The sequence below is a fragment of the Bos indicus x Bos taurus genome, chromosome 2 (assembly GCF_003369695.1).
Source record: "Bos indicus x Bos taurus breed Angus x Brahman F1 hybrid chromosome 2, Bos_hybrid_MaternalHap_v2.0, whole genome shotgun sequence".
Taxonomy (NCBI): Eukaryota; Metazoa; Chordata; class Mammalia; order Artiodactyla; family Bovidae; genus Bos; species Bos indicus x Bos taurus.
This window is the reverse complement of record NC_040077.1, coordinates 37,073,199-37,100,990: the sequence shown is the minus strand read 5'-3', so window position 1 is coordinate 37,100,990 and position 27,792 is coordinate 37,073,199. Positions and strand designations below refer to the sequence as shown.

Sequence of the window (27,792 nt, the reverse complement as noted above, 5' to 3'; positions counted from 1 at the left end):
CTTCTCATAGGAGAAATCCAATGATAGGATGACACTCTGTGCTTGAAATTGCTGTCCCCTTGGGCCGAGGCTTTCTGACCCAGTCATTTGATCAGCCGGCTCCTTCCTTAAAGGAAGTCCTCCCAAGAGACTCAGCCCCAGTAGGCAGTCCTGCAAGTTCACCTGCCCAGCCTCAACACTGTGCGAAGCAGATGGAGGTAAAGCCAGGTTCCCTCCACTCTGTCGACTTGGGCCAAGTCTTCCCTTTCTCAGTCCCGAAGTGCATTTCTCTCCCCTCCCCCTGCCCCGCCATGATGCTTTCTTGTGGGGGTACAGGAGAGAGAGGGGCCAGACTTTGGAAGCTCAGTATAGGTATTGTGCTCTTTAAAAGTCCAAGACTGTAATTTCAGAGTTTACTGTTTCTTGCTGACTTGATTTATGACATTTGCTTTGGTGATAAAGGCCCCCCTCACCCTCGCCCTCTCTGCCCTGCCAAAGAAATGCTCTTCCTCACCCTTTTTATTTTTCTCTTCTTGTTGTGAACATTTCCTAATGTGAGATGAAAACCCAGATCAGGTAAAAGTGACAGGAACCTTTACTGTGAAAGTTCAGGATGCTAAAAAACAAAAGAAAACGAAAATGATTGATAACACAGGAGAGTCACTTTTCATAGTGTCCAGATGTCGTGAAAAAATGTAAGATCTACCTTAAATGCAGTAAGTACCCTCAGGTGTTCTGTGTCCCAAATATGACTTTCAAATATATATATAATTATTTTTAACTGAACCATTCAGAAATGAGAAGTAACCCCTGCCCTTCTCTCTTGCGCTGCCTGGAGATAAAGCCCAGTTTGGTTTATTTCTGCCTTTCCTTTTTTAAAAATATTCCTTATATGGTCGTTTCTAAGCAGCAAAATAGCTGTGTGATTAAAATGTCAAAAGGAGTAGGAAAACTGGCCTCTGGGAAAAGTGTACTTGGAGATTTACATAGAGGCAGGAGAGGGATGGGGAGAAGGCTGTGTTCCAGGTTGTGGACGGAGATGACTAAGGGAGATGCCCCCACCCAACCCCGCTGCCCGCCACTGACGCAAGCCCCTGGACAGTGTAAGGAGCTGGCGGGAGCTCTCCTGTGCAGGCTGCCTACTGGGTGTCTGTGTAACCACTCTGGGGCACATTTCCTGTTTCTCTTCATCCTAAGAGCCCTTTGTCTCTACGTTGGAGAGCCCCCTTTCCTCTGTATCACGGAGCAGAGGATGGGGGGCAGAGGAAGCTGGGGAAATCGAGATGAGAAGAGATCCAGAGCTGTTATGAACTGGGTGTAGTTTATGATCGAGAACAATCCCTGTTCATCATAAACCTTGTAAACTGGACAGACTGGTGCCCCACTCATGGCTGGAGACCCTGCTCAGACCCTGACAGAAGAGAGGTCTTCCTTAGAGGGGCGCCCACAGTGGGCTGTGTTCTGCGTACTTGATACCAAAGTATGGCCCGTGGTTCCCACCATACCTGGTAACCTCATCAGAAGCTGCATCTTAAAGAGCCCCCCATGGTATCCTTATGCCCAGTTAAGCTTGAAAAGTGCTTTACACCAGTGTCTTAGGTGCCCAGGAGTGATAGGGAGGGAAGTCCGCTGCAGCAGGGAAGCACACTAGCTTCTGGATGAGCACCTTTTTAAGCTAATACCTGACAGTCTTGTTTTTCAGAGCCTCTTGTCTTAAACAGGAGCCAGCAAGCTGTGCTTTGTGGGTAATTGTTATTATAGTATTGATTCTGGTTAATTTGGGGGGATTAACTTGATAGTGCTTGTTTTACATGAAGGGGTGAAGTTATTTTACTTTTTTAGGTAGTTTATGCTTGTGTGTGTGTAGGGCGGGAGTCCACTTGAATACTGGAGTGGGTTGCCATTCCTTTCTCCAGGGGATCTTCCCAACCCAGAGATTGTACCCACATCTCCTGTGTTTCCTGCATTGCAGGCGGACTTGGGAATGTTGAATATGTCATTGTAAACAAAAAGCTGTGGGTAGAAATGTGCTGGGCAGTCGTTTCCCCTGAGTAAGGGTCAGGTGTTAGGGAAATGTGTTTTTCGGTTTTGATCTCTGTTGATGATGGATTTGGCCACTTCATTTAGAAGTTTTCCATTTCAGTGGCATAGAACTCAGTGTCACTGTGGCTTAATAGATGGCAGTTTAGTGTAAGAGCCAGTGATTACAGTGGCTCCTAACTGGTGTGGCCTCTGGTCGTCCCTTCCTGTGGTCAGTCTGGTCAGCTGCCCACATCACAGACCCTGAATGCCCCTTGTCACAGAACACCGTGTGTAATGGAAACAGTAGCTCTTATCTTTCTGGAGGGTATGTACCTCCTATTAACTCTGATTCCTCAAGATTCCTTCTTCAACCTGTTATTGGTGTTTTCTGTTAGAGTAGGATCTTTCCTTGAGTTTCTGATGATTTTAGTTTGTAAGTACAAGGTACTAAAAAGCTGACTAAATGGTAGAGAGGTGTGTGTGTGTGTGTGTGTGTGTGTGTGTGTTTCTGTGTAGGGAAGGCTTTGTGGTAGAGTGATGGGTCAGGGACCCACCATTTCTTTGGGGGCTTGGCTTCAACTGTGATTATGTATAGGTCTTTTCTCCTCCCAGGGAGGAATCTAATCCAGGGATCCCTAACCTGTAGGATATAATGCCAGATGGTCTGAGGTGGGGCTGATGCAATAATAATAAAAATAAGGTGCACAATAAATGTAATGGCACTTGAATCATCTCCAGACCATCTCTCCCAGCCCCACCCCACCCCACCCCCAACCTTGGTCCATGCAAAAATTTTTGTCTTCCACGAAACCTGTCCCTGGTACCAAAAAAGGTTCCTCCTTGGTGTGCAAGCTTGTTGTCAGCATTTTCATAGCAGACAGCTGGGGTAGAGGGTGTGGAGAGATGCATCTGGGTGGGGCCCACCAATCCACATGGAGAATTTTTCTCGATCCCTGATTTAGTGTAGCACTGAAGAGTTGAGCTCTTGAATCTCCAAGGTCTGGGAATTCAGCCTTTCCAGGGAAGACTTCTGCATCCAGGATGAAGGAGGGAATGCTTCCTGGTTTGGGAAACGGTTCTGGAGGGGTCTTACTTGCCTTTCAGTAGATTTCCAACCCACACTTCTGCATTCAACCCTGCCATGCCCCTGCCTTCAGAGGGGTCTGCTGTCTGTGAGGCTGAGCCCTCCCTCCCCCGCACGCCCTTTCCCCTCCCCAATCCTAACCTTTCCTGCTGTGCTCCGTCCATGCTCCTTGGCAGTCTGTTTCCACTTCCAGAAGTTTGGTTTCTTGCCTGTGGTTGTCTTCCTTCCCCCCTGGTCTCTCTTAAATCCCTTTACTGCAGCTTTAATGGTGTTTTGAAAGGGAGTGAGGGCAAACGAGCGTTCATCTGCTGTGTTTAATGGAAAGTGCCCAAAGAGTCTCTAACGAGCAATTGAGGGGGGAGAGAAGAAAACCTCTGAGTTATAAATTTATCCGGTTTTATAGCATTTGAGTTTCAGCTGTTTGTGAAAAGCAATTTAAATAAAAGGATCAGGTTGGAGAACTGTGGTTTATATTCACTTCATATTTCAACTCCTAGTAAAAGAGGAGATCAGAAACAAGGGTGTATGAATAAAAGATTTGCTGAATGTATAGCCAAGACCTAGGGTTGGGTGGTGGAAGGCCCTACTGCCCTGGCCTTTTCTAGGATTGCCTATTTAAGCTAGATTTCCTAGTTTTTATAAGGGCTGAATGGCGATTTAATACACGGGCTTCAAACCTGCACACACCTCAAAACTGTGTGAGTTCCTTCTTTACCGTGTGTTGGCCTTGAGCAAATTGTTTCATAGATTTGAGCCTCAGCTTCCTGACCTAAAAATGGGGGAAATAGTGTTTTTCCTCCAAAGTTATTAGAACTGGATGAATTAATGTATGTAAGCCCTTACCCTTGTGTGGCCACTGACTGCAGTTTTACTGACTTTGTTACATTCTAGGTCTCTTTTCCAGCCTCACTGTTCACTGTGGCAGGCACTGTGCCAAGCCAGGGAGCCAGAGACACTTGACCTCTGCTCTCAGGATATTCCCCTAAGAGCTGAAGCCTCCCTCATTCTTCTTTTAGCTCTGGGGTGTACTGAAGTTTGAGTTGGACAGGGACGGAGACCATCTTTAAACCTAGGTCTGCCCAGCTCTAAACGCTCTGCTCTTTGACAAAACAACAACAACAAAAAAACTAATTGATTTACAATGTTGTGTTAGTTTCTTCTGGACAGCACAGTGAATCAGTTCAGAGGCTTTGAACCATTCAGAGGCTCTGCTCTTAACACCATCTCCTTAGTGTTGAATATCTCTTACAGTGAGGGATTGACCTCTGAATAGAACACAGTTACAGGCAAACGGATGGGCACAGATGCTTTCCAAAGGCTCTGGGTGATGTTGAGGTTCATATTCCAACCATTCCTAACAGTCGTTGTTCATCCACGTGCAGGAGAACGTTTTGGAAGGATGTATGGGATAGGTGGATTGCTGGGAAGTAGGTCTCTGTAAGTTATTACTATTCTCCAAGGAGTTAAGGTGAACAGAAACTTACAGGTACTCCATGAGTAGAGCCTGGTTGCTGTTTTGGGTAACTTGAATCATTGGAAAATAATAAAAAAAGGCTTTAGCTCCCTTGAGTTCTGTAAATGGAGAAGAGTGGATGAAGAGAGAAAGGTGCTCTTGATCTCTTTTACTATAAGGAGTGGTTTGGGAACCCACAGTGTAGAAAATCTCTTGCAGTTGTCCTGGGTCTGTTTCTGCCTGCCCCGTTCAGGTTTTTCCTAGTTGCTGTCTCCTTCACAGCCAAAGCCTTTGACTGTGTGGATCACAATAAACTGTGGAAAATTCTTCAAGAGATGGAAATACCAGACCACCTGATCTGCCTCTTGAGAAATTTGTATGCAGGTCAGGAAGCAACAGTTAGAACTGGACGTGGAACAACAGACTGGTTCCAAATAGGAAAAGGAGTTCGTCAAGGCTGTATATTGTCACCCTGTTTATTTAACTTATATGCAGAGTACATCATGAGAAACGCTGGATTGGAAGAAACACAAGCTGGAATCAAGATTGCCAGGAGAAATATCAATAACCTCAGATATGCAGATGACACCACCCTTATGGAAGAAAGTGAAGAGGAACTCAAAAGCCTCTTGATGAAAGTGAAAGTGGAGAGTGAAAAAGTTGGCTTAAAACTCAACATTCAGAAAACGAAGATCATGGCATCCGGTCCCACCACTTCATGGGAAATAGATGGGGAAACAGTGGAAACAGTGTCAGACTTTATTTTTCTGGGCTCCAAAATCACTACAGATGGTGACTGCAACCATGAAATTAAAAGACACTTACTCCTTGGAAGGAAAGTTATGACCAACCTAGATAGCATATTCAAAAGCAGAGATATTACTTTGCCAACAAAGGTCCGTCTAGTCAAGGCTACGGTTTTTCCTGTGGTCATGTATGGATGTGAGAGTTGGACTGTGAAGAAGGCTGAGCGCCAAAGAATTGATGCTTTTGAACTGTGGTGTTGGAGAAGACTCTTGAGAGTCCCTTGGACTGCAAGAGATCCAACCAGTCCATTCTGAAGGAGATCAGCCCTGGGATTTCTTTGGAAGGAATGATGCTGAAGCTGAAACTCCAGTACTTTGGCCACCTCATGCAAAGAGTTGACTCATTGGAAAAGACTCTGATGCTGGGAGGGATTGGGGGCAGGAGGAGAAGGGGAAGACAGAGGATGAGATGGCTGGATGGCATCACTGACTCGATGGACATGAGTCTCAGTGAACTCTGGGAATTGGTGATGGACAGGGAGGCCTGGCATGCTGCGATTCATGGGGTCGCAAAGAGTCAGACACGACTGAGCGACTGATCTGGTCTGATCTGATCACAGCAAATATCTTTGTTTCCCCTCTCCTCAGTCTTTCCCTTCATGCATATTTATATATGGATAGATGTGTATTCTTAATAAAATCTGAATTGTATTTTGTGTACCGTTGTATAGCTGACATTTTCCACTTACTTTCCTTCTGCCCATCCGCAGTAACCATTCCATTTCAACCTTTAAAAACAGTCCTTTTCTGGGACTTCCCTGCCAGTCTAGTGGTTAAGAATCTGCCTTCCAACGCAGGGGAATGCAGGTTCCATCCCAGGTTGGGGAACTAAGATCCCGCATGCCCCAGGGCAGCTAAGCCAGCATGCCACAAGGAAAGATCCCACAGGCCTCCACTGAGACCCAGTGCAGCCAAATAAATAAATTAATTAAAAAACTCCCTTTCTAACAGGGTTAAATCAATCATGAAGACAGCCATATGGTTACCTACTACTTTAGTCATTTTGGAATCATGATTTCTAAAGTCTGAAATGATATCCTATTTGTGAAGCTCTATAAGCTTCTTTGATCTTGTAGCCTATTTTCGGTTGTGGTACGTTATAACTGGCTGGGAATTAGATTATTTTTATAGTAGTGTAGACACTTTTGCAGTAAACCTTTAGGTGGCAGCATGTCTCACCATAAACCACATTCTGAATAGAATTTCTCAGATGCATGAGACGTTTGACACAGGAGGATTTCAGAATCTGCCTGACTCCCCCGTCAGTGTGCAGTGCGGAGGCTGAGGTCCTGGGAGGGGCCGGGTTGTGTCTGAGGGCTGAACAGGAGAGAGAACTGTAGACCCCTGTCTGTGACTCATCCTCCACCTTCTCTTAGTGATGTGAAATGTTTATTAAAAGCACACTTTAAGTATAAGGCAACCAAGGAAAACAAGAGTCAAGTGGATGATTCTGGACCAAAGTGTCGTGGGATGTTTGAAAGGACTGGACAGAATAGGCAGTGTTTTTTGTGTTTTTTTTTTAAAGCAGCTTCATTTAGATATAATTCACATACCATACAATCCACTCATTTGAAGTGTACACTGCAGCAGTTTTTAGTATATTCACAAGGTTTTGTGCCATCACCACAACCCAATTTTAGATTAATTTTATCACTCCAGACTCCCTAGCCATCACCCCACAAGCCTGCACATGGTTACCCATGCCCTGGTAACCATTCATACTCTGTTTCTGTAAATTTGCCTCTTCTGGACATTCCATTTGAATGGAATCATATATTATGTGGTCTTTGGGGACTAGCTTCTTTTACTGAGCAAAATATTTTCAGGCTTCGCCCATGTTTAGCATGAATCAGTACTTCCTTTTTATTGCCCCGTGATAAGTATATCACATTTTGTTGTCATCAGTTGATGGACATTTGGCTGTTAATGAGTAATGTTACTAAGAGTATCCATGTACAGATTTTTGTCTGAATGTATATTTACACAGAAGTGGGTTTATTGGACCATATGTGTAACCTTCTTGGAAACTGCCAAGCTGTTTTCCAAAGTGACTGTGCGTGTACATTACCACCAGCAATGTGTGATGGTTTCATGTAGCCTAATTCAGAATTCCAGATTATCTGATGATAAGTTGGGGTTGAAGAGGTGGTGAGAGGGATGATTAACAGGCTCTCTGTGTCCCGAATTGCATGCCGGACTGACTGCTCTGCCTTCCCTCTTCTATGTCAGCTGACAAGAAAGCAGCCGTCTTTCCTGCCCGGCACAATTGCCATGTGTCACCAGGCTGATCAAACGCCTGCGTTCCATGGCTGCGCAGAGCATGTTGATGTTACAGCCTGGCGGCCTATGATCCTTGCCTCCTGACTTTGGGGAGGTACCAGGCAACCTGATCGTCTTGGTCCCAGTTAGAGACAAATTCCAAGTTAAAAAAATCCTTCACCACGAGCCGCCCAGGTCCGAACATGTCAAAGTCACTTCCGTGACATATACCAAAGACAGCTGTAGAGGCTGCATAGCAGAAGAGCTGCTTTTGTTTTTGTCAGAGTTTACATTCTGCGAGCCGAGCTTCCACCCATCTCTTTGGCAGCCCAGTCTGGACGTTGCTGCGTCTGTACTGAAATGACCGCGTGTGTGTTCACGGGAGGGGAAGGGGCTGGCTCTTTAGGCATCTCTGGGTTCTGGTAAGGACATGCACTGTACATTCTGAAGCTTTGTTTGCAGCTGGAAAAAATTAGACACACTCAGATCTTTCCCTGCTACAGGTCCTGTCAGGAAGCCCAAGTATGTGGAAAGCCCCAGAGTGCCTGGAGATGCAGTCATAATCCCGTTCCGAGACGTGCCCAAGCCAGCAGAGCCCAGTGAGAATGGTAAGGATATGTTTGCCATGATTTCCCCCCCTAAAGATTTTACACTGTGACACTCCACTTTTGAGGGAAACTTGAGTGCCTCTTGTAGGAATCCTTCGCTAAACTGAATATATCTGGGAAGTGGTTTTCCTTGGGCAGTTAGAGAGATCTGTTTAGCTACTGTGAATTCTTTAGATTGTATACAGTGTAGGAACAATGGTGCATATGCATTGTTTATGGATTGAGACTTATTTCCCATCAATTTTGACCTCCCCAGTATGGGGGGATATAAAAAGCCAGCCAGCAGACTGTTTCCAATATATATATATATATATATATATATATATTTTTTTTTTTTAGTTCTCCATCATTTTAGAATATTTTAACAACAGGCTTTGGCTGAAAAGCTGAAACTGTAGCTGGACAAAGCTTATAATACCTAGCTTTCGTAAAAGCACTTGGTAGCTTTTGAAAGCTGCTTATTTTTTTAACATCAAAAGTTTTTCTTTAGAGAATGTTGAAGTAGAGACCAAAAAACCCTCCAAATTGATTAATACCTTTTCATAAAGACACTTTATATTTTGCTTTTTTCCTTCTATCTGAAAATACATGTAACAGACAAAAGCTCTAGCATTTTGTAGATATATTAATAGCACTTTATTTATTTTAATTGAATCAAGAATGGACCTGTTCGTTCCTGTCAGTGGGGGTGTTTCCCCAACTCACAACTCTAAAGTCTTTGTGTGTTTTGAGTTTATATCCTATTTTGCTGCAGAAACACATGATTAAGAATTCTGAGGAATGTGGAGAAGCCTATTGTACCTCCAATATGGACACAAGTTTATGTAGTAATGATGAAAGAGAAAAGTCACCCGTATCTCCACCTTAGAAGAAATGGCATCCTTGTTTCTCTAATTGTGGGTGGGAAAGAGTACAGCTCTCCTTTTATTTTCTGCCACCGTGTGTGCATTTCATGTGTTGGCCAGGGCATGGTGGGGAGTGGGTATGAAGTGTAAAATGTGATAGGAACATGGAGTGGGGTGGTGGTGGTGACAGTAAAGTTAAAAATAAGCTGAGTGAAGGGTTGGCAGAAAATGAAAATCAGAAAGAGGTGTTCGGGGCGGGTGGGGGCCGAGGTGGGACCAGCAGCCCCACCGTTTTTCCTTCTGTCCAGGCATGCAGTCATTTGGCTTCTGTGAGAGACTCACACTAGGATTTGTGCTGGGGAGGGGCAGGGCGCCAGGGGTGTGGTCTTGCAGAGGGGAGGATCCGTGGTGCTGCCTGGTTAGAACAGCCAGAGAACCTACAAACATGAGGACCCTCCTGGTTGTGAATTCACATGTGCCCAGTGTCTGTGGGCTGATCTGTTCTCTCACTTCTATTCTGGGTATCAAAAAGAAAATGGAAACGTGTTCCTCTGAAGTGAATATCAATAATCTGAGTTTGTGAGCTGTCTGCCCATTTAAGACTAAGCCTGCCAACCCCTGCCCTTGTCCCCATTTGCCTGTGGAGTCCTGGTTGGTTACGCCCCTGGCATTTGACTGGTGTAGACTGCCTGATAGGACCCCTTGTTCCATGGGCGGGAGTCCTGTTGAGGTCCTGTCTAGTGTTTAGGACTCCCTCTGGGGTAAGAATGAGGACAAATAGGATTTTTGTTGGGCAAAGAAATGAGGTTATAAATAGTTCCCACTGTCAACTCTTCTCCCCTTGTTCAAGGCAGAATTGACTTTCTTAGGGGAGAAGGTGTTCTTGTGCTTGGCTGCCAGCTGAGCTAAATTCAAGCACAGTGATTGATGTTGCTGGTGTAGCCAGCAGTCTGCAGACACGCTTACTCCTGAGACCCTTGCTCTTGGATTTAGGCTCATCCTTCTCAATGGGGACTGACATTGTGACATACCTGGGCTGCGAATACATACCAGGGATTTCCAGAAGTTTGCCTAGAATTAAGAAGCAGGGTACATTTCCTCTTTTTTTAGGTGTCTGGGAAAGGGATGTAGTTCATGCTTGTGGGCATGTAGTTTTTCATGGGTTGCCATGGTGCTGGTGGGATCCCCATCAGAGTTATCTGTTGGTAGATAAAGAGGTGGTTGCCTAACAAAATTTAGCTTGATAATTAGTAAAGGATGGCATGTTTTGTAATTCCCCACAGACTCCTTTACATTTCTGTGGGGTTAATGAAGTTTGCCATATTAAAGTATAAATTTTATGTCCAGGTCATTGAATCTGGAGCAAACGGAAACTAATTGAGTCTGAGTATTCATCCAAACATGTACAGATGCATGATGAGCTAAATCCTAATTTCTAGGCTTTCAGAGCAGTAGTATCACTGAAGTTTTAATTTAAACCTTGGGCGTATACTTCACATACTTCTTTTGGGCATTTTTTAAAAAAAGTCTCTAAGACACTCTTCTGGATGCTGTCAGTAATAGCATTTTGGTATTCACCAGTCTGACGAACTATTGAAAACAGCCCCTTGTGAAATGCTTTTGAAATTTTTCATGGATTTGTGAAATATCAGGTTATTCCTAGATGTTTGAAATTCCCTTCCCAGACTAAACTGCCTTGCTTTATGGTTGTGTGGCTCCATAAATCCTTGACTCTTAGCTTTCTGAAATTTAAAGTAAAACAAAAACAGTGAGCACTTGAAATTTATTCATTTATTTATAAACAGTTGTATTTGTAATCTGCATATTTTAGCCATCTGGGAAGTGGGAAATATGATATGGCAGGTGAACATTTTTGTTACAAGCAAAGAACCTGTTTATTAAAGTTTACACTAACCTGCAAACCTTTTTATGGAAAGATTCTACCTTATTCAGTATTTTTAAATGTATTGGAAAAACAGCATTTTTTCTTAGTCCTCAAACAAAATATAATCCCCTTTTTCCTGTCAAATGATCCTAATAAGCTTATATATAAAGTAAGTTCTTCACAAATAAGCTTCCTATTATTAGGCCAACATATTGTTTATGGGGAAAATGCCACCCACAGAACAATACCTCTGCTTTAAGGGAAAACTAAAAAAACAGATAAATTAGGGAGGATTATTTAACTGTAATAGGATTCACAGCTATGTTTTTCTTGAATTCGGGGCAGCCATAATCTGTTTAGGTTTGCTTCGATCTATCCTTGCTCCTTGAGCAAGCTTTGATGGGAAAGGGTGAGAAGGTTTTAGTCTTATGAGTCATTATTTGATGAAGATCAATCCAAAATATGATACAACTTTTTTTCTAGCCATCTGGTTAGCAAATAGAACTAACATATGAAACAGAAAAATAATGAAATGCAGAACTATCTTACTGGGAGGAGTGAATCCTTTTTTAGATATATTTCAGTAAATATTGATACCTTACGTTTTTGATGACTATTTTAGACATTCAGAAAGATGTAGAGAATGAAAAAGGTATGAAGAATATGATACCTGTCTAACCACTACTCAGTTTAAGAAAGAAAACATGACTTTTTTTCCTCCTGATTACACTGCTCTTGCTTTCCCAAGAGGTAACATTGCTCCTGCTAATTTAAATTCCGGCTTCTTAGAATGGTGTTGCGCTACTTGACCAATGGTTGAATAAGGTTTTAGCTCGATAGAAGCATAGAAGGGGAAACATCCCTGGTATGTGTGCAGTGGAACAGAGACTAGAGTAGAATAGCCATTCGTTCTGCATTTCCTTGAATAAAAAATTCTTGTTCTGTGAAAAGAATTGTGTTGGATGCTATTTGAGATAGCTTTTCAAGCATAGATCCTTTTCTCTTGGAGCCTTAGAGTCTGGGCAGGGATTAGAGATTTATATATACAGAGTAGCTATAGTATGGGGGCGGAGGAATAGTGTTGACTAATCTAAGCTGTGTGACAAATCCAGTGCAGATGGAGATGCTGTGCCAGGAAAGACTTGCTTGGAGTCCTGTGCATTAAGATTCACCTGTCAGCAAAGTTTAGGATGGAGTGGGGGCAGGAAGGGGACTGCAGTCATAGAGAATGGTTAGAAAATGATTTCAATAGTTACGTGAGAGACTAAGATCTCAAATTATCCATAGAACACGATCAGGAAAGAAGTGAGGGGTAGGAAGATTCCCGAGAGATTGCAAGGACATGGAAGCTGTAAGAGACAAAGATGATGACTTCAGAGTTTTGAGACTACATTAAATGGACACTGGAAGAGAAGTACCTGTCCATTTTGGTTTGAGTTTGGTTTCAGGCGTGTTGAGTTTGAGGTTTGGAAACATCCAGGCAAAGATGTCCTCTGAATAGCTGGAAAAATAAAACTGGGGCTTAAGAGTTCAGGAGGAAACCTGGGTAGCCTTTTGCCTAGAGTGGATGTGATGAGACAAGGTGTATTACACTATGGAAATCAGTCCTGAGTATTCATTGAAAGGACTGAGGCTGAAGCTGAAACTCCAATACTTTGGCCACCTGATGCGAAGAACTGACTCATTAGAAAAGACCCTGATGCTGGGAAAGATTGAAGGTGGGAGGAGACAGGGATGACGACAGAGGATGAGATGGTTGGATCGCATCACCGTCTCAATGGATATGAGTTTGTGTAAGCTCTGGGAGTTAGTGATGGACAGGGAAACCTGGAGTGCTGCAGTCCATGGGGTCTCAAAGAGTTGGACACACAATTGAGCGACTGAACACTAGGAAAAAGGTCACTGAAAGAAGAGCCCTAAAAACCTTTGATATTTTATTCTTGAGCTGTGAATAACATGGAAGAAGCACAGCTTAAAGGGTAGAAAAACCAACAAGACCACACAGTATCCGTAAGTTTCCCTTCTATCTGATGTGAAAGTTGTTCCTTCCTTCCTTGGAGGACAGAATAGGTGCCAAGGTCAAAAATATACAGGAGGCTTCCGGTTCAAGATGGTGGAGTAGAAGGACAGGCATTTACATCCTCCTGCGAGAGCACCAAAGTTGCAACTAGCTGTTGAACAGCCATTGACGGGAGGACACTGGAACCCACCAAAAAAAGATACCCTATGTCCAAAGACAAAGAAGAAGCTGCAGCAAGAGGTAGGAAGAGCGTAATCATGATAAAATCAAATCCCGTATCCACCAGGTGGGTGACACACAGACTGGAGAAAAATGCCAAAGAAGTTCTCACACTATTGTGAAGGTTCTGAACCCAACATCAGGCTTCCCAGCCTGGGGATCCTAAAAAGGGACTGGCAATCCCCAGGGAATATGACCTTAAGGACCAGCAGGATTTGATAATAAGCTTTCCAGAGGACTGAGGGAAATAGAGATGCCAGTCTTGGAGAGCACAAACAAAATTTTGCATGCACTAAGACCCAGAGGAGGGAAGCAGTGACCCCCCAGGAGACTGAACCAAAAACCTGCTAATGTTGGAGGGCCTCCTGTAGAGGTGTGGGTCGGCAGGGGCAGAGGCATGGGTCAGACAGGGGCATTGGAAGGTCCCCCTTGGTGTATACCCTGTTGGTATTAGCCATTAACCCTACCATAGAGCCTGTAGACCCCAGGGCTGGGGAAAAACTCAGTCCAAACAACTACCAGGGAGGGAGCCCAATCCCACTCTTTAGCAGATAATTGGATTAAAGCTTTACTGAGCAAGGCCCTGCCCACCAGAGCAAGACCCAGTTTTCCCCATCTCCAGTGCCTCCCATCAAGAAGCTTACACAAGCCTCCTTAGTCTCCTTTATCAGAGGGCAGACAGAAGCAGCAAGAAGCACAGTCTCACAGCAGCTAAAACAAAAACCATATTACAGAAAGCTAGTCATGATGAAAAAGAAGGAAGTTATGTCCCAGATGGAGAGACAAGATAAAATCCCAGAGAAACAACTAAATGAAGTAAAGATAGGCAACTCTCTAGAAAAAGAATTCAGAATAATGATAGTGAAGATGATCCAGGATCTTGGGAAAAGAATGGAGGCAAAGATTGAGAAGATGCAAGAAATGTTTACCAAAGGCCTAGAAGAACTAAGGAACAAACAAGCAGAGATGGATCATAAACTAGAAGGCATCAGTAGAAGAATAACTGAGGCAGAAGAACAGATAAATGACCTGGAGAACAGAATGGTGGAAATCACTGCCACAGAACAGAATATAGAAAAAAGAATGAAAAGAAATGAAGACAGCTTAAGAGACCTCTGGGACAGCATTAAATGCACCAACATTCACATTATAGGGGTCCTAGAAGGAGAATAGAGAGAGAAAGGACCTGAGGAAATACTTGAAAATAGCTGAAAAAATTTTAAACATGGGAAAGGAGAAATATTCAACTGAGTCCAGGAAGCACAGAGAGTCCCAGGAAGGATAAACCCAAGGAGGAACACACAGAGACACATAGTCATCAAACTGACAAAAATTAAAGACAGAATATTAAAACAAGGGAAAATGACAAATAACATACAAGAGAACTCCCTTAAGGCTATCAGCTGACTTCTCAACAGAAACTCTGCGTGCCAGAGGAAGTGGCATGATATATGTAAAGTAATGAAAGGAAAGAACCTACAACCAAGAATACTCTACCCAGCAACACTCTCCTTCAGATTTGATGGAGAAATCAAAAGCTTTCCAGACAAGCAAAAGTTAAGAGAATTCAGCACCACCAAATCAGCTTTAGAACAAATGCTAAAGGACCTTCTCTAGGCAGAAAGCACAAGAGAAGGAAAAGACCTACAGAAAGTAAGCCCAAAATAAGGAAACGGTAATAGGATCATACATATTGATAATTACCTTAAATATAAATAGATTAAATGCACCAACCAAAAGACGTAGACTGAGTGGGTGGATGAAAACATGTGTACTTCCACTTACATCACTCTGCTCGACACCCCCCAAATTGTATGTAATTATTTTATATTGTTAAGTTAGTCATATTCCCATTATGGCTTGCAATTGTAATTATCTCTTATTTTTTGTCTGGCCATTGATTGTGAGAACTGATAAACATTTTTTACTTTTGTGATGATGTAACTATTACTCATTTAATACCATTGTATCATGATTGGTCAACAGAAAAATAATAGACCTCTATCTCACCAAAGCTAGGGTCTAATAGAAAAACCCATATCACTTTTAAAAATCCAGATGTGTATCACAATTATCTTGAAATTTTTTGAAAAATACAAATGCTCAGGTATGCTTTTTTCTCCAGAGCTCCAGATATGTTTCTAGTGAGCAGTTATGTTTAAAAACATCTGGACTGTGTGATGATCTTTTACTTTTATCTAGTTTGTTTCACTTTTCTATTTCATATTCAGTGCTACCATTTCATTTAGTTTATGTTCTCAGTTTCTCCATCTCTTTTTTTTTAATGTTTTCTTAAGCCTTTATCAAGTGTAGTAGAAAAACTTTTGTATAAGTATCTATAATATATATATCTTAGAAAACTTAAGAATTTTTGCCTAAACTAAAAAATTATGATATTTTGATACCATTTGTTTGACTTAGTATGAGTAGAATGCTAGATTTCTAATTAAAAAATAGATATGCAACAAGCAACAGAGGTTTACTATATAGCATAGGGAACTATAGTCAATATCTTGTAATAACCTATAATGGAAAATAATTTCAAAAATTATGTGTATTTGTATAACTGAATCACCTTGTTGCACACCTGAAACATTGTTTAAGTCAACTATACTTCAGTTAAAAATATATACATATATACACACACATACACAGGGAAGTCAAAAAAGGAGATGGACCATTAAAAACAGTTACTGTGCCTATTATGGCCGTCTCAGGAGCCTTGGGCAAGTGAATGAGTTTAAGTTGTGGGTATGTGATTAAAAAAATAGAATTGGTGAGGGTAAGCCACATCTCTTTTACCCCAAAAGAGTTGAGAAAGTAATGGAAGATGAGAGATCAGTTAGTAGGATGAGGGTATGTGCAATTATGATTTTATTTGTTATTTTAAAGAAAGAGAATTTAGTACAGTTCAACATTTAAAGACTGCAAGTGTGGTACATGGACTTCTAGGCATCCCCAAGACCCTTTCAGGGGTCTGTGAAGTCACCGCTCTTTTCATAATAACACTTGATATTTCCGTTTCTTTTACATTGATATTTGTGATGGTGCAAGAGCAATTGTTGGTAAAACTTCCAATGCCTTAGCACATGTCAGGGTAGGGGCACCTGCTATTATTCTAGGGCTGCATGTCGGTTTTTTTTTTTTTTTTTTTACCACCACCCACTTGCATCAGAAATAATAGTTAACTGAAAAATGTCCTTGATGAAGCCCCCAAAATGATGAATTTTAAGCCCTGACCCTTGAATACCCACCTTTTAAATATCTGGTGAGATGAAATTGGAAGTCTGCAGAAAGTGTGTCTACTGTGTGCTGAGGTATGATGGCTGTCTGAAGGGAAAGCACATGTGTGATTGAATTGCAAGCTGAACTAGCCATTCAAATAAAAAACGGGGAACATCATTTTTACTTGAAAGTACTCCTGACAAATCTTAGTTACTCCAAATTGGGTAGTTTGCATATATTTTCTCAAAAAGGAACAAAATGAGCATGTCACTTCTATGAAAAAACAAAAAACAAAAAAAACAACACACCTGGCAGGGTTTAGTTCCAGTGACAAAAATTGACCTTTTGAGTGAAAATTAGGTTTGGGGGAATTTGCACCTGTCACAGTGAGTGTGATGGTTTCTCAGGATTTTTCTGTTGAGATCTGTGGTGATGTTAATGAATGTGATATTTTGGTGTTGTATAATAAAATGTGTCAACACTTGCAAGAGCTGCAAAACCAGTATTTTCCAAATGACCCAATACATGGTGTTACAAAATCTTGCATGGGTAAAATCCATTTGAAGCATAAAACACACCATTGGATTTTCTTTTAACAGAGCACAGAAAGTTCATTGATTCAGATTCAGAGTCAACACTGGAACTAACCTTTAAGAAATTGCTACTTGTCAAGTTTTGGGGTGATATCAAAGAAGAATATCTGTAATTAACTGGAGAGGTTCCTCCCTTTCCCAAAGAAAGCCCTCTGAAGCCACAGTTCTTCACACGCTTCAACCCAAAGAACCTATCGCAACAGATTGAATCCAGAAGTAGACATTAGAATCCAACTGTCTTCTACTAAATCAGATGTTAAAAAGAATTTGCAAAAATTTAAACAATGCCATTCTTAAGTAACTTTTTAAATTGAAAATATGGTTGTTATTCTAAAAGTGTTATTTGTTAATGTAATTTTTAACTTAAAATGGATTAACATAGATTTTTAAATTCCTAGTTTTAATTTCTAACATGATGAATATCATAGACATAATCCACATAAGCCTAAACACTTTGGAGTCCTTAATTTTTAAAGGTGAGCTCTGACACCAGAAGTTTGAGAACCACCAGCTTAGAGAAGGAGAAAATAAAAATAGATGACAAAATTGATTCAGAGTCTAATTGTTATCTAGACTGAAGAGGATGAGGACGCGAGAGAAAAAGGCTAATTCAGGAAACATTTTGAAAGAGGAAATGGTAAGATTTGGTGACAGTTTCAGTATGGGATGCATGAGATGAAAAACTTAAAGATAACTTATATGATAATGTCTCTTCAGGAAAATTAGAGATACCAAGGGAACATTTCATGCAAAAGATGGACACAATAAAAGACAGAAATGGTATGGATCTAGAAGCAGAAGATATTAAGAGGTGGCAAAAATATACAGAAGAACTGTACAAAAAAAGATCTTAATGATCCAGATAACCACAATGGTGTGATCGTTCACTTAGAGCCAGACATCCTGGAGTGCAAAGTCAAGTGGGCCTTATGATGCATCACTACAAACAAAGCTAGTGGAAGTGATGGAATTCCAGCTGATCTATTTCAAGTCCTAAAAGATGATGCTGTTCTAGTGCTGTACTCAATATGCCAGCAGATTTGGAAAACTCAACAGTGGCCACAGGACTGGAAAAGGTCAGTTTTCATTCCAATCCCAAAGAAGGGCAATGCCAAAGAATGGTTAAACTATCGCACAGTTGCACTCATTTCACATGCTAGCAAGGTCATGTTCAAAAAAAGCTAGGCCTCAACAGTTCATGAGCTGAGAACTTCCAGATGTTCGAGCTGGATTTAGAAAAGGCAAAGGAACCAGAGATCAAATCACCAGCATCCGTTGGATCATAGAAAAAGCAAGGGAATTCCAGAAAAACATCTGCTGCTTCGTTGACTATGCTAAAGCCTTTGACTATGTGGATCACAACAAACTGTGGAAAATTCTTGAAGAGATGGGAATACCAGACCACCTTACCTGCCTCCTGAGAAATCTATATGCAGGTCAAGAAGCAACAGTTAGGACCGGACCTGGAACAATGGACTGGTTCCAAATTTGGAAAGGAGTACATCAAGGCTGTATATTGTCACCCTGCTTATTCAACTTATATGGAGAGTACATCATGTGAAATGCTGGGCTGGATGAAGCACAAGCTGGAATCAAGATTGCTGGGAGAAATATCAATTACCTCAGATATGCAAATGATACCACTCTTATGGCAGAAAGTGAAGAGGAAGTAAAGGGACTCTTGATGAAGGCAAAAGAGGAGAGTGAAAGAATGCACACAGATTCAAAACTCAGCATTCAAAAAACTAAGATCATGGCGTCTGGTTCCATCACTTCATGGCAAATAGATGGGGAAACAATGGAAACAGTGACAGACTGTATTTTCTTGGGCTCCAAAATCACTGTGGATGGTGACTGCAGCCATAAAATTAAAAGACACTTGTTCCTTTGAAGAAAAGCTATGACAAATCTAGACATTGTATTAAAAAGCAGAGACATTACTTTGCCAACAAAGGTCTGTCTAGTCAAAGCTATGGTTTTTCCAGTAGTCATGTATGGACGTGAGAGTTGAATCATGAAGGCTGAGTGCTAAAGAATTGATGCTTTTGAATAGTTGTGCTTGAGAAGACTCTTGAGAGTCCCTGGGACTACAAGAAGATCAAACCAGTCCATGTTAAAGGAAATCAGTCCTGAATATTCATTGGAAGGCCTGATGCTGAAGCTGAATCTCCAGTACTTTGGCCACCTGATGTGAAGAACCGACTCATTAGAAAAGACCCTGATGCTGGGAAAGATTGAGGGCAGGAGGAGAGAGGGACGACAGAGGATGAAATGGTGGGATGGCATCACTAACTCGATGGACATGAGTTTGAGCAAGCACCGGGAGTTGGTGAAGGACAGGGAAGCCTGGTGTGCTGCAGTCCATGAGGATGAAAAGAGTCGGACACTACTGAGCAACTGGACAACAATATGATAACTGTGTTTTCATATTGCAGACTAGAAACCCGTTATTGACAGAACCAGATCAGGTGCCTAGAGAGATGCTCCTCTATAAATAATATTTTTGGAAATTCAAGGAGGTGGGACTGGTGATGGCTTAGGAGAGGGAGCAACCAGAAAGAAACTGGAAAAGGTTTGTGGAGAAGGCAAGGACAGCAACAGGTTTAGCACAAAGCAGGTCCTGGACGGGTAGAGGCAGAGAGGGAGGTATTTAACATCAGTCAAGGCTGTGTGGCAGTTAACAGACTGGATCAGAAGTACTGTCTTGGAAGCTGATGTTAAGTCAGTGGTTCTAGACTACGTGCTAGTGAATGGCCAGACATCATCAACAACACTCAGTGCTCTGTTGAGTTTGAGGAGGAGGAGGAGAGTGGAGAAATGGCTTCTCTTGGTGGCATGATCATTGGTAATCCTGAAGGACCTCTGCAGTTCTAGTAGAGTCCGGCTTTAAGAAGAGGGAACTGTTAGATAGGAAATGAGCAGTAGATGTGGGCCAAGTTGGAACAGTTTGATACTCAGCCAAAGGAGGGAATTTGTTGTTTTGAAAGGATAGTGAGTTCAGAAACAGTTAAATTAAGGCAGGAAAATTCTAAATAGAAAAGTATTTTTATGTAAGAGAAACATGTACACATTAAATATAAATAGGGAGCCACGGGCTTCCCTAGTGGCTCCTATGGTAAAGTCTTCACCTGCAATGCGGGAGACCTGGGTTCGATGCCTGGGTAGGGAGATCCCCTGTAGGAGGGCATGGCAACCCACTCCAGTATTCTTGCCTGGAGAATCCCATAGACAGAGGAGCCTGAAAGGCTGCAGTCCACGGGGTTGCAAAGAGTCGGACACGACTGAGCAGTTGACTAAGCACAGCACATGAAAACAGAAAGTGAAGTAATAATAGTGAGAAAGTGGGCTCTTAGTGTTAAATTTGGTAGAAATAATGATCACCTTTGATACGGTGTCTTATTTCAGAGATATTTGGTTTATTAGGTGTTTCTCATATTTGTTTTGAACTTCACAATCAAAAAGAAATGGATGATGGCCACTTCCAAGATAAGGAAATTGAGGTTTGGAGAGGCTCACCCACTAAGGAGTCCAGAATAGCTTTAGTGTACAGTCCTTTCCTCTGAGCCTGTGGAGGGAAAGAAGAGGGGATGGTTATAAGGGGCACACACAGGTTTGAAGTTAGGATGGCGGTAACTGGGGGCATAGTCACTTTGTGGACCATACCTGGATGTTGGTGCCCCTAAATGTGATCCAATAAGTGTGAATAGTTAGAAGGAGCCAGGCAGGGAGTGATTGAAGCAATCTCCTTTGCTTTTTTCCACATGATTATTCCACAATGGTTTGAAAGCAAGGATTGCCTGAGTACATTATTGGGAGGACAATCACTGTCAGCTTACCTATGGGATCCTAGGGAGTGTGAGGCTGATTACTCTCTCAGCTTCAGATACAGCCATCATAAATGTGTTGGATATTTATTGGGTTGATTAAAAAGTTTGTTTGGATTTTCCATAAGATGCTACAGAAAAACCTGAACAAATTTTTTGGCCAACCCCAGACATGTATGAGATAGCAGAGCATTGCTAAGAGATGAGGTCTTTCTCTCCAGTCCTCAGCCCATTTGTATTGGGTAAGGTAACCCATAATTGATAAGTGATTTAGTATTAACCACATGGATAGAAATAGACCATCTAGAGGTATCCCATTTGGATTTTGGTGTGGAAGTCATTTTGGAATTGTTAGCTCAAAGAAAATTCTTTCTGACTGTTCAGATCTCAGTATTTGGTGACTGACTATGAAAGGAGAAATCCATTTCCATTTCACAGTCACGTGTATCAGAGTGTTTTCCCGGGCAGCTCATCTTCCCCAAAACGGCCTTGTCATACTTCACCCAGGAGTCCTTCTGCCAGAATGAAAAGTTCAGCAAGAGAGGGCCCTGTGCATTAGGGAAGGAAAGACGAAGACAGCTTGACGTGGATTAAGGAATTCAGACTGAAGGGGACTTCTGAGGAGAAGGTCGCTAGGATGACATTTTAGTAGAAAGAGTAAGATGAAAAGACAGTTGGAAAGCTTTTGGAAGAAAGAAAATTGCAGTGGCTTAATGGATGCCAAAACTACAGTACAGAACATCTGTTCGTTCATCCCAAACCCGGGTAGAGTTTTGGAGCTTTGGTAACAACAAAGTTCAGGTTGAACAGTTAAGAGAACAAGTTAATGATGAATTTGGATGTCCTTTGTGTATCTGGGCAACTGCAATGGCCACTGCTCCCCAACTTGCCTGAAGGGGGATAGTTTGGATGACTAGTTGTCTTTGAATTTGTGTGTGGACACGCCCACGTGCACACACACACACACACACCCCCCACACCCACCCCCCCACCCCCCCCCACACACACACTTAAACTGAAAACCTTGACAGTCTGGTGTGAATCTGCTATCCTAACCCACCCCGCTGCAGGACCTACATAGGATGCTGGTCTCAAAGGTCCTGTTTGTCAACAGAGTGAATTTTGTGACAGCAGCTGCCAACTGGGAGCCACTTCTGGCTCTTTCCTCAGAGTGTTTCAAGTTGAACCAGAAGGTAGACATTCTGGGGCAAGTCACAATTGGGTCACAGTGTAGAGACTGTTGAAAAGAAAGAGGGGTGTGGAGTAGGGAAATGGCTGAGTTCTGGCCCCTCACCCACTTCTTCCCCTTTGCAGCTGCATCCTGTTCTCCCTCCAGTCCAGCTGCCACCTAAGATAAAGTGGCTGCTCTGCTCGAGCCTAAGGGCAAGGAGGGCAGCATGGATCCTGTTCTGAAGTGGCCCAGCCCTTGGGTGTGCCTGGACTATGCTGATTTGGTTGGGTTCCTGCTTTCCTTTCACCAGTGCCCATGTATCTTAAGAGTCAAAATGTGGTTGGAGACCTGTGGTGGGAAGGAATCTTCTGTAGGGTGGCTTTGAGGGTGTGGTTGGCCCGCCCTGGGGTGGCTCCCTTACCCCTGTCATTGGCTTGGGGCCACTGCTCTTTCATGTTAAGAATTTATCGCAAATGATCCAGAAACATCAGGGCTCTTTCAACCCACAACAATCAAGTCTTGGTTAATTTTACCCCTGCAGTATGCTACAGCAACTGAAAAATATCCAGGCTGGGAAACAGCTGTTCTCACCCTAAACATTGGGAGCTTTTGAGAGCAGGCAAGGGCGGGGGTACTTTTCCTTCCTTGAGGATACAACTGATTTAACTTCCCTTGTAGCTACCATCCTGCAAGCATGACTTAGCAAAACTGATAATGTGGGTGAGAATAATAAAGATGGTCTTTCTCAGCTCTGCTTATGTTGTCTTTTGTATTTTCTTACAAAAGGCAAAGTTAGCATTGAACTTTGGTGATGATCCTGTATGTCAAAGATAATATCTCAGATTTTATTTTTCCTCATTTTATGTTTCTATAACCTATTACCCATTATCTGCAGATTTCCACATCCAGGGACATTGGTTCATGAATGTATGGGTCTAGGTACCTAGACAATTAACAAAAACCAACAAAACATGAAGAGGAATGACTGTTGGCAGGTTGCTTGTTGTTCTTAAGTTCTAACTGTGTAAGCACAGTTTGCGTTATACATTATTTCATTCCCTGATGGAAGCTGAGCTGTCTTAAAACTGTAAGAGAGGTGTTGGAATGAAGTGAATATCATCTTGTCGACCATCATTAAGTTCCCTTAGAGTTTGGATACAAGATTAATCTACAGCTCAACACTTAAATCCAACAATAAAATTCTCTTGAGTGCACAAAGCATGATGACCAACCTTAAGGAGACCAGAGGAAGGCATGGCTTCCAAACATGCCCTGTGACTGTCAGATGGAACATGCTTCCAGCATTACTATGGAGTGTGCTGAAAGCACATCCAGTTTTTCTACGTCTCTTCGTGGACAGCAGGGTGTACTCCTGGGTCCTGTCTCTTGGGACACAGTTTACTGGGGCTTAAGATCTTTGTTTCAGCATGGATCCCTGATGACTGACCCTTGCTTTTGAATCCTGGTTTTTTTTTTGTTTTTTTTTTTACAAGAAACTACAGTTTTTATTTTGCTTTACAATAAGCAAAGAGCTCTGTATAAAAGCAGAACTTACAGTAGTGCCAAATAAACCAAATATTTACAGTGTTGCTATTAAAGTCTTACCTCTAAAGGAAGATTCAGTGTATTGGATGCAAATCACTCCTATGGAGTGTGCACAGACTGACGTGGTTGTGCCCCTGCCTTGTTTGATGAGAGCTTGCATTTCAGTTTCCCCCCAGCATCCAGGTAACTCTGCCAGCATGCCACTTGGGTTTTCCTTTATTTCAGCCTTCTGTGGGCATTGGACACATGGTGCCCTTCAAGCATGAGGCCTTTTTCTGCCTTTGGTGTCTCAGGTACCATTCCTCATGATATGGAAATAGGACTTGCTACAGATAATGATACTGTACCTTTGGATTCAGGTCAACAGTTTCACCCTGTGCATTTGGTTTTTCCCTTTTACTGTTTTCTTAACCTGTCACAGTCTCTTAATTAGAATGTATTGCTAGGGGACAGGCAGCACTGTCAAACTGTGCATTTTATAAAAATACACAAAAGCACCAGACAAGCAGCTGTAATGCCAAGTCCTCCAGATTCGATACTGAAATTCCTGAGAGGGGTGTCTTCATTGTTTTCTTTCTTTGTTCCAGAAGCAAAGGCCGATAATGAACCGAGCTGTTCGCCGGCAGCTCAAGAACTGTTGACAAGACTGGGATTTTTACTGGGAGAAGGGATCCCAAGTGCCACACACATAACCATTGAAGAAAAAAATGAAACCATGGTAATGCCCGAGGAAGATACTGCATGTCATATCTGCTCGGAGGATGAATGACGGCATAATCGTCTTGCCTCCTCCCTGAGTAGGGAAGTTGTTGTTCAGACCAGATGAGTCTGGGCCATTGTGTATTGAAATTAAATTTCAACAGTTTGTTTGTGAACCTTTGTAGTAGGGAGTGGGGAGAAGCAGAGGGTGCAGACCTTACAAAAATGTCCACATTAACCTTCTGGTCACCACCCAGAGAAGAGTAACTGAATTGAAGTGGCCGAGAGAATTCCTTAGGAATGATACTACTTTTATCTTTATAGCACCATTCTTTTCATCCGGCTGCTTTGGTATGCACTTTCCTGTGCTTTTTTTAATTGGTTTAGACTTTGGAGGGTCAGTGGGGTGAGGAAAAGATTTATAGAAGATGAGTGGAAACAAAATAAAATAAGATCAAAAGGTTCATCTTCGGAAGAGCACTCCCCTTCCTAGGGAACGGCAGCCTGCCACATCCGAGATGAGAAGTGTACTTCCGAATAGCAATGAGGGGCCGGAGCCTCTGCCCCTTCGAGGGTCTCTGCGAGGGTGTCAGGCGTGGATTGAGATCACAGTGGCCACCAGTCTCCTTCCCTGGATCGCAGAGCCCATAAATCTTCCAAAAATTGAATCAGGTTGTGGTGCTCGTGATACATTACAAAAACAGAGTTCCCAGATTTTCCACACAGAGGTCAAAGAACCCATTTGTCTTCTGCAGAGTTTAAATGAAAGGAAGTCTGCCTGTTTGCTGTTTCTGCTTTACAAATGTTCATTCCCACTAAATTATTTCCAAGACTGCCCTCTTAAGAAAAAAGATCACAGGGAGGCGAACAGAACTAAGGGAGATTTCTCTTTTTAAATTTTGGAAGACCGTATATATTAAGATCCCTGGATTGTAAAAAAGAAAACCTGTTTTCCATTTTCTTGTTTGTTTTTCATGCTAAAACCATGAAGCTACAAAAGGGTGTGTAGACGCGCTAACTCCTCCTTCCGTTCGTCTTGCAGTGCACAGCTCTGAGCCAAGGCATCAGCCCTTGCTCCACTCTTACGAGCAGCACCGCCTCTCCTAGCACCGATAGCCCCTGCTCAACCTTGAATAGCTGTGTCAGCAAGACGGCAGCCAACAAAAGTCCCTGTGAGACCATTAGCAGCCCTAGCTCCACCCTGGAAAGCAAGGACAGTGGAATTATAGGTAAGACGCTCACTGCTCGGTCATGTGATGGCTCCATGCATTTCAGCCAGAGCGTTCACCAGGCTCTTCTTAAGAGGGTTTTAGCGTGTGCGGTTTGTGAAGGTCAGCCTGCCCGGACTACCCTGTCCTTTGCAGATAGAACTTCCACGGACAGCTGAGCGGTTGAAACATTGGCTTTTATATTCCTTCGTGTTTATTTGATAACCCTGGACGCATGTGGTAAAAAATTTTCCACATCAGGTCTGGCCTATGACATTAAAAAAATCTTCCCTTGTCACTAATCCACTTGATGGGTATTGGGTATGTATAGGACACACCACAGGACAATGAAGTCCCTGCATATTGAGAAGTCTTCCCAGCCAGATCTCAAGGTCACTGATTTTCCCACTTATGCCTATGTATTTGTTCTTTTGTTTCTTCTAATGGCATCTGACCACTGTCTGGAGGCCTGGAGGTTCTAAGTCCACCCCCCCAACACCCACACCCATGCCTGCAAAGTACATGTGGATGTGCTGAGCTGATTGTCTGGAGACACAGAGTATAGTCGTGACTCTTAGGCTGGTTGGCTAGGTGACGAGAATGTTTAATTGAGTTCTTTGCATACTTCTTCTGAGGAAATCGTAAGTAAGGCTTCTGATGAGTTCAGTAGTTTCTTAGTCCCAGGTGCACAATAGAATCAACCAGGGAATTTAAGAGCCCTTGTTGTTACCTCCCATCCCAGAAGGAACGTGTTTGCATTTCTGCAGGTGGGCCTGGGTGGCTGTGCGTCCTGGTCTACAGCCTGCTCCCTTGGGGGTGGGCTGCTCCAGCTTCCTGTGCTCTCAGGCCATGCTGCTGCCTGACCCTGGTGCCCTCCTGCAGCTCAGCCCTTTCCCTGCTGCTGAGTGATGCACATGTTTTTGAGGAATATTTTATGTTTTATTATTGGAAGGAGCCCCACTTCCTTCCACGTTAATATGTAACCAAATGCAGTGACATTTGAGCTCTTTGTTCTCTTCAGTCACCTGCAATTTCTTTCATATGTAATTTGAAAAACCAAACTGCAGGCTCATCCAGTTTGTCTTTTGGAGATTGCCTCAGAAGATACGTGAGATACCTGGACTGGGTTGTGAAGTTCTTGATGTCGCCCCCTTAACAGCTCTTGTGAGGGGCCCTGCAGCAAGAGGAAGGCAAGCCTGTTCCCTGTTTTCTCTTGGATCAGGATTTTCAATGGATTTTTGTTTCATTTTTAATTGTCTCATTGAGATATAATTTCCATGCCACAGTATCATCCGTTTAAACTTTTGAGTGGCTTGTGTTTATTCAGAATTGTGCAGCCATCACCACAACCTGATTTTGGAATATTTTTACCACTTCAAAAAGAAACTCTGTACTCTTAGAAGTCACACCTCATTTCCCTGCATACACCAGACCTACTCACTGGGCAATCTACTTTCTGTCTCTGCAGACTAACTGCATGTGACTGGTTTTTGTAGCAGGTCTGAATTTTCTTCACTCCACTTCAAGCCCTTCCAGTGAGCTTATTCTTCCAATTCCCTTTTAACTCTGCTTCCCCACCTGTATTCTGTCTAACAGATTTTCCCCAGTGTTACTCCTGTTTTCATGTCCCGTCTGTCTCTGAAGTGTCGACCATTGATGGATCTCTGGTATTGATTCTGTGATGGCCAGATGACTTCCTTTACAGTGTTCTTAGCTCTTCTGCAATGCCCTTTTTTCCTCAGAGTTTGTCTTCTTTCAGGAAATTGGCCAGTGCTACAGATCTTTTAAAAAATTATTTGTTTTTGACTGCGCTGGGTCTTCATTGCTACACAAAGGCTTTCTCTCGTTGCGGCCGTTGGGGCTGCTCTGCATCGTGGCGTGCAGGCTTCTCATTGTAGTGGTTTCTCTTGTTGCGGCGCATAGGCTCTGGGCTCACAGGCTTTCGTAGCTGCCGCACACAGGTAGCTGCGACTCGCAGGCTCTAAAGCACAGGTTCAGTGGTTGTGGCGCATGGGTTAGTTGCTTCACAGCATGTGGAATCTTCCCAGACCAGAGATTGAACCTGTTTTCTCAGCATTGGCAGGCACATTCTTATCCAGTGCACTACCAGAGAAGTCCTAGTTTTTTATTATTATTTTTTTAATAGGTTTTTTCTCTTCATTCTGTCTTGTGGCATTGACATCGCAGCTTCTGGTTATAACCAAGCCAGTTTGTTGTTTTGACAGAAAACTTTTCAGTGACAGAAAACGACCCACGTTCATTCTCTGACTCTTTCTCTTTCTCATTAAGAGATATTGCTGCAGTTTTAAAGGTGTCTTAAAGAGGGAAAAGTTGCTGGTTTGTTTTT

At 42.7% G+C, this 27,792-nt stretch overlaps 1 protein-coding gene across 7 annotated transcripts in view; it reads left to right on the top strand.

Moving 5' to 3' along the window:
* TANC1 (tetratricopeptide repeat, ankyrin repeat and coiled-coil containing 1) overlaps positions 1–27,792 on the top strand; it is a 252,456-nt gene that overhangs the window by 149,647 nt on the left and 75,017 nt on the right. For 5 of the 7 annotated variants that reach the window (XM_027560042.1, XM_027560011.1, XM_027559992.1 and 2 more), the window contains 3 exons: positions 8,107–8,211; positions 24,126–24,256; positions 25,280–25,466. In XM_027560042.1, the coding sequence (XP_027415843.1) occupies positions 8,107–8,211; positions 24,126–24,256; positions 25,280–25,466 (423 nt within the window). The remainder of the gene's footprint in view (positions 1–8,106; positions 8,212–24,125; positions 24,257–25,279; positions 25,467–27,792) is intronic. The other 2 variants (XM_027560022.1, XM_027560005.1) reach the window with 1 other exon arrangement.